The 7,643-nt window shown below is 46.7% G+C and overlaps 1 protein-coding gene across 1 annotated transcript in view; it reads left to right on the forward strand.

Moving 5' to 3' along the window:
• MED16 (mediator complex subunit 16) overlaps positions 1–6,651 on the forward strand; it is a 111,026-nt gene extending 104,375 nt beyond the window's left edge. The window contains exon 14 of the mRNA XM_075352694.1: positions 5,750–6,651. Within this exon, the coding sequence (XP_075208809.1) occupies positions 5,750–5,876 (127 nt within the window). The 3' untranslated portion in view covers positions 5,877–6,651. The remainder of the gene's footprint in view (positions 1–5,749) is intronic.
• Positions 6,652–7,643: the final 992 nt, after the last annotated feature.

Genomic DNA, 7,643 nt, shown 5'->3' on the forward strand with positions numbered 1-7,643 from the left:
CAAGCTGCTTATTTAGATCAGTTACCTTGGCTTCCAAATATGGAACATGCTTGCATCGAGTGCAGACATATTCACCCTCGAACGGCTGCTCAAGGCATGCATACATCTGACAAGATACACACCTGGTAGCATTGTCCATGGAGCTGCTATTAAATGGGGATAGACAGTAAAGTTGAAAAACAATGAAAAGAAAACAATGAGAAACGTATAAGGATAAATTCAAACTATGTTCTTGTGTCAAACTGATATTGTGTTTAAACTATGAAGCACTTATCTGTAACCCGCACCCGTGTGTGTGTGTGTATGTCCGCTAAAGGAATTTTCACCGTCGCATTTACAATCATGAAATTTTGCACAGACTCCTCATGTGACTCCAGGAACGTCATAGACTATGTTTTGACGGGAAAATTTAACCCCACACTTTACAGTTAGTCTCCAAAATCCTGCCTCCATTAAACTGAATTGAGATGGGAGTTACAGGCTCTTAATAGCAACTGTCAGTGGTTGCTATAGGAACAAAATAAACTGTTAGTATAAGAAGCTTGTGTGTGAGGTAATATGATGTCGGTGGAGAGATGGGATAGAGAGAGAAAAAGACAGCCAGAGACACAGACAGAGAAAGACGTGGAAAGAGACAGACAGAGACAGACCGGGCGAGAGAGACAGACCGGGCGAGAGAGACAGACACACACACACACACACACACACACACACACACACACACACACACAGAGACAGACACAGAGATGGAGACAGACTGATACAAATACAGACAGAGAGAAACAGACCGTGAAATAGACACGGACAGAGACTGGGAGAGACACAGAGAGACAGTTACTATCCCGGGCAACGCCCTGGTACTACAGCTAGTTTATTATATATTTTAGGAGTCTGAGTCGGTACATTTTATAATGACTCAGACTCCACCAAAATGAGCTCCGACTCCACAGCCCTGGTGGGGGCCATCGTATTGTGTATAGGAGAGCTGTGGGAGCCATCGTTTTGTGTATAGGAGAGCTGTGTGAGCCATGGCATTGTGGATAGGAAAGCTGTGGGGGCCACCGTATTGTGTATGAGCTGTGGGGGCCATTGTGTTGTGTATAGGAGAGCTGTGGGGGCCATGTAATTGTATATAGGAGAGCTGTGGGGGCCATGGTATTGTATATAGGAGAGCTGTGGGGGCCATGGTATTGTGTATAGGACAGCTGTGGGGGCCATGGTATTGTGTATAGGACAGCTGTGTGGGCCATGGTATTGTGTATAGGAGAGCTGTGGGAGCTATGGTATTGTGTATAGGAGAGCTGTGGGGGCCATGGTATTGTGTATAGGAGAGCTGTGGGGGCCATGGTATTGTGTATAGGAGAGCTGTGGGGGCCATGGTATTGTGTATAGGAGAGCTGTGGGGGCCATGGTGTTGTGTATAGGAGAGCTGTGGGGGCCATGGTGTTGTGTATAGGAGAGCTGTGGGGGCCATGGTGTTGTGTATAGGAGAGCTGTGGGGGCCATGGTATTGGGTATAGGAGAGCTGTGGGGGCCATGGCATTGGGTATAGGAGAGCTGTGGGGGCCATGGTATTGTGTATAGGAGAGCTGTGGGGGCCATGGTATTGGGTATAGGAGAGCTGTGGGGGCCATGGTATTGGGTATAGGAGAGCTGTGGGGGCCATGGTATTGGGTATAGGACAGCTGTGGGGGCCATGGTATTGGGTATAGGACAGCTGTGGGGGCCATGGTATTGGGTATAGGACAGCTGTGGGGGCCATGGTATTGGGTATAGGACAGCTGTGGGGGCCATGGTATTGGGTATAGGACAGCTGTGGGGGCCATGGTATTGGGTATAGGAGAGCTGTGGGAGCCATGGTATTGTGTATAGGGGAGCTGTGGGAGCCATGGTATTGTGTATAGGAGAGCTGTGGGGGCCATGGTATTGTGTATAGGGGAGCTGTGGGGGTCATGGTATTGTGTATAGGGGAGCTGTGGGGGTCATGGTATTGTGTATAGGAGAGCTGTGGGAGCCATGGTATTGTGTATAGGGGAGCTGTGGGGGCCATGGTATTGTGTATAGGGGAGCTGTGGGAGCCATGGTATTGTGTATAGGGGAGCTGTGGGGGCCATGGTATTGTGTATAGGGGAGCTGTGGGGGCCATGGTATTGTGTATAGGGGAGCTGTGGGGGCCATGGTATTGTGTATAGGGGAGCTGTGGGGGTCATGGTATTGTGTATAGGAGAGCTGTGGGGGCCATGGTATTGTGTATAGGGGAGCTGTGGGGGCCATGGTATTGTGTATAGGGGAGCTGTGGGAGCCATGGTATTGTGTATAGGGGAGCTGTGGGAGCCATGGTATTGTGTATAGGGGAGCTGTGGGGGCCATGGTATTGTGTATAGGGGAGCTGTGGGGGCCATGGTATTGTGTATAGGGGAGCTGTGGGGGCCATGGTATTGTGTATAGGGGAGCTGTGGGGGTCATGGTATTGTGTATAGGAGAGCTGTGGGGGCCATGGTATTGTGTATAGGGGAGCTGTGGGGGCTATGGTATTGTGTATAGGGGAGCTGTGGGAGCCATGGTATTGTGTATAGGGGAGCTGTGGGGGCCATGGTATTGTGTATAGGGGAGCTGTGGGGGCCATGGTATTGTGTATAGGGGAGCTGTGGGGGCCATGGTATTGTGTATAGGGGAGCTGTGGGGGCCATGGTATTGTGTATAGGGGAGCTGTGGGGGCCATGGTATTGTGTATAGGGGAGCTGTGGGGGTCATAGTACTGTATTCAGGCATCAAATCTCCTTGGGATTACTCTGGCATCAACATACTGTTCTTGTTGGAGGAATTCCCTGGAGAGGTATTATACTATGTGTGAAGCAGGATTTTTGGGGACATATTTAAAGGGAGGAGAAAGAGGAGTTTTCACCCAGAGTGCTATCCAAATGTCCCAGGTATCTTAAAATGTAACTTATATTATCTTCCATAAAAACACGTTACAAATTGGCAGTATAAATCCAGTGAGGTATAAAGGACAACGCATCAGACCATGATGGTGAGTTAAATTGCTGAAACGCGTTGTCTTTTATATCTCACTGGATTTATACTGCCAATTTGTAACGTGTTGGCTCATTTTATGGAAGATAACAAAAGTTAAGATTTAAGATACGTGGGACTTTTTGAGATCATTCTGGGTGAAAATTCCTTTTTTTTCTTTATTTCTCTGTACAACGTGGATGTGGTGAGTTACCAGAGTCCTCCATGCGGATTCCATCAAGATGAAAGCAAACTCACATGAACTAAGGTAAGCTGGCAGCGTGTTGCGTTTTGTTCATATTTAAAGGGACACCTGAAGGAAGTGTTGTAATAGGGGCAAACCCTAAGGTGCTTCTTTTTGCAAATTTCATTGACTTTTCTCTCAGTTCATCAATTTCAGATTTGTTGGGGTCCAGTTTTTCCTCTGACACTGCTCAGTGGTCAGAGTGAGGGTTGACCGGAGGAGGTCCAGGGTGCGAGTGTGACAGGAAGGGGAGATGCAGGGAGGAGACGTTTGGGATCAGGCGACTACCATCAGTGATCATCTCTCCCTGCTGCTGTCAGACTGCAGTTCAGAGTGCAGCACAGTAATCCTGGCACTGCTGTGCTCGGAACACTGACTCTGCTCTGGTATATCAATGTGCGCCTCTACAGGAGGCTTACGCTGACACAGCATAGCTGTGTATCTAGTGCCATCATGTGATACCCCCAGAGCTGTGTACCTAAAATCTGTCATGCAGGAACCAGTAGTTTGGGTTTTTTTTGTTGTTACCTTTTACCACTTATTGTGGGTGCTACAACCTTGTAAGCTGAGCACATTACCAAAACAGTATTTCCCCTTCTATTTGGATAAGACCTTACTGTGGTGGTTTGTCCATAGCATTTCAGGTAAAACCCAAAAACCCATTCTGCGATACCCCCAGAGTTGTGTATGATATACCCATCTTGTGTGATACAACCCAGAGCCATGTATATAAGTGGATGGAGTTGGGTCACACATTACACTATTGCTCCTATAGAAGTGGATGGAGTGGTGCCACATTACATTACAGCCCCCATAGACTTAGATGGGGTGGGGTCACACATTACACCACTGCTCCCATAGAAGTGGATGGAGTGGTGCCACTGAACTCTATCTAATCCTATCATGTGTTATTCTGCTTATCTGATCACTGTGTGTATCTAACCCCAGTGCATGGTACAGCGAGCAGCACCAAGGAGCAGAGTCTGCCAGCTGTCCTTATGTCAATATCCGTTGTCTGATCGCTTAACATGCATTTTCTGCTGACAAAAAAAAAAAAATCACATTTATTTTATTTGATTTTTTTTTCTTGCACTATTGTTTCACTGTGGGATGTTCCCCGTTGCTGGATTCCGCTCTTTTCCTGTGTGTCACAATAATCCGCTCAGGCTCTTTCATGCTGATTAATAGGACCAGGATACATCTGGAGGATACAGTGAGCTGATCTACCATTTTTTTTTTTTGTTAGCCTGCACATATGGGGTCAGGCTGCAGGTTGCTAGTTCTCCAAAGCTGCACAGCTACACAATCCTTTTTCCAGGTCATATTTACCACACTAGGAGTACATTATAAGCAAAAAAAACAATGGTGGAATTTTTTTTTTTTTTTTCTTTTTTACCATTTCATCACACTTCAAATTTTTTTGCTATTTTTCTGTACATTATATGGTATTATTAAGGCTACCATTCAAAAGGACAGCTAGTCCTACAGAAAGCAAGCCCTCGCGTGTTTGTTGAATAAATGAAAGCACAATAACAAAAATAATATACTCCATATATAATCCTTAAGGGGTTAGTATTCTGAGATGCAGGAAGATTATGTAGGTGCCATGTGACCACAAGAATGCAAAATCCTTATGAGCAATTATGATGACCAAGAAAAGCCGAATTCTAATACTATAAATACAGTGCCTGATGAAAATTAGCCCTGGTCTTAAAAACTTATTTAATTATGATTCTGAGGGACCACCTTTAGGCTCTGTGCCCACGTGTGCGCATTGCATGCAGTTACGCTGCGTTCTGCACCGCAGCGTAACTGCCTGCGTCCCCAGCACAATCTATGAAGATCCATGCACATGTTGCGTTTTAGAACGCAGCGATTTGCATGCTGCCAAATCGCTGCGTTCTAAAAAGTAACATGTCACTTCTTTCATGCGCTTTGAATGCAGCCCCCGCTCTGTCTATGGGAGAGGCTGCATCCAGAGCGCATGAAATCGGCTTTTCAGTACGCAGTGTTTCTGCAGCGATTTGAAGCGCACAAATCGCTGCAGAAATTTCTGCAGGGACAGAACGCAACGTGGGCACATAGCCTAAATCTATCCAAGTCTTCTGGGGGGGGCCAACAGTATAAGCACATTCTTCTATTCACATGTTGTGTTTATGGCCAGGAACTCTACCAGAGAATCCACCATAAATGTAAAGATGACCTTTGGCTAGTATCTGCACTAAAAATTTCAGAAATAGAGCTGAATGAAGCTCTACACAGAAATAGATCATATGGCACAATAAGTTAGATACTTTTGCCTGCAGTGCACTTTCCTGACTCTAAAGTGTCACCTACCTGCTCAACCCCCTCTGATGTGGAGATCCTAGTGTTTTCAGGAGGGATGTAATAAATTCGAATACACTTCTGTCTTATTTTACGTAGTTGAGCTGAAAGCCTCACTGTTAATATTAATGTGTTTTCTTTTGTTTTTTTTCCTTTCTGGGTACTCAGATGCGGTTGTGTAACAATGCTCAAGTCTCCGAACAAAGCTACAGCAGTGAAGCAATGGGAGCAAAGGTGGATCAAAACCTGCCTATGTGGAGGACTTTGGAGAAAAATGCCCCATACCTATTCATGACTTTTTGCAATTTTTCGTCATCTTTTAAAAGACTGATGCTGATTATCTCTCTAGCACTTCAATACTGACTAAACTCCTATACAGTGTAGGCCAAAATGACTTTTTTTTTTTTATTTTCTCAGTCCACTTTAAGTTCATTGACGTGTCACCGGGGCTGCCTAAAGAGGTCACTTAAACCTCAGTAAACCACAGTAGGAAATGAGCTGCCATTTAAGAATAAAAGGTGGTGTTGTTTTTTTTTTTTTTATATACCATATTTTTCGGACTATAAGACGCACCGGACTATAAGACGCACCCTGGTTTTAGAGGAGGAAAATAGGAAAATAAAATTTTAAGCAAAAAAATGTGGTCATGACACACTGTAATGGGGCGAGGATCTGCTGCTGACACTATTATGGGGGTAATGTCCCCAAATTCTCTACTAAGGTACCCCATCCTGGTAATGATCCTCCTGCTATAAACCCCCATCCTGCTCATATACCAGCATCCTACTCTTATTCCCTCATCCTGTTCATATACCCCCATCCTATTGATATACCCCCCATCCATCCTATTGATATTTCCCCTATCCATCCTGCTCATATACTCCCATCCTGCTCATATACTCCCATCCTGCTCATATACCCCCATCCTGCTCATATACCCCCATCCTGCTCATATACCCCCATCCTGCTCATATACCCCCATCCTGTTCATATACCCCCCATCCTGTTCATATACCCCCCATCCATCCTGTTCATATACCCCCCATCCATCCTGTTCATATACCCCCCCCATCCATCCTGTTCATATACCCCCCCCATCCATCCTGTTCATATACCCCCCCATCCATCCTGTTCATAAACCCCCATCCTGTTCATATACCCCCCCATCCATCCTGCTCATATACCCCCATCCTGTTCATATACCCCCATCCTGTTCATATACCCCCCCATCCATCCTGCTCATATACTCCCATCCTGCTCATATACCCCCCATCCATCCTGCTCATATACTCCCATTCTGCTATATGCCCCCATCGTGCTCATATACCATCCTGGTATATGGCCTATATCCTATAGCACAGAGAAATAAAATAAACGTTTATACTCACCTTTTCCTCACTCCCTCCAGCACCGATCATCTTCCTCTCAGCGGCAATGACCTGTGTGTTTGGAGCCGTTCCCCTGCAGCACGCGATGTCTTCCTGTCTGTGCCGATGAGCTGATCAGCACAGATCAGCTGACCGGCACAGACAGGAAGACATCGCGTGCAGCAGGGGGACTGCTCCACACACGGGGACGGGTGAGTGCACTGATTCACTGCACCCCGCGCTGATGATTATGTGCGGGGAGCAGTGAATACAGCCGCACATGATCGCTCCAGGCTGTAGTTGCCAGGGGTGATCATGCGGACCGGCTCTTTACTATGCGCGCTTCCCCGCTCATCCTCCCGCCCACCTGTCAGTGCCGGCTTCAGCGCTGAGAGATGGGCGGGAGGATGGGCGTGCATATGTAATGAGCGGGCCCACGTGGTCACGGCAGGCGCTGCTGCTGCCTGCTCGTGCCCCCGATGACCCGCTCCACCGCAGCACCCTCGTTCCCGGCCGCAGCCCTATAGTCAGACCATAAGACGCACCCCCAACTTTCCCCCAACATTTGCAGGGAAAAAAGTGCGTCTTATGGTCCGAAAAATACGGTACATTTTGTGTCAAAAAACTTCAAATTAGTGGTAGGTAATTGCCTATATACCAGTTTGTTTTAATTGTCTGGGTTTTGATTAGAAAGG

Source organism: Anomaloglossus baeobatrachus, chromosome 1 (genome assembly GCF_048569485.1).
Source record: "Anomaloglossus baeobatrachus isolate aAnoBae1 chromosome 1, aAnoBae1.hap1, whole genome shotgun sequence".
In the NCBI taxonomy this organism is placed as follows: Eukaryota; Metazoa; Chordata; class Amphibia; order Anura; family Aromobatidae; genus Anomaloglossus; species Anomaloglossus baeobatrachus.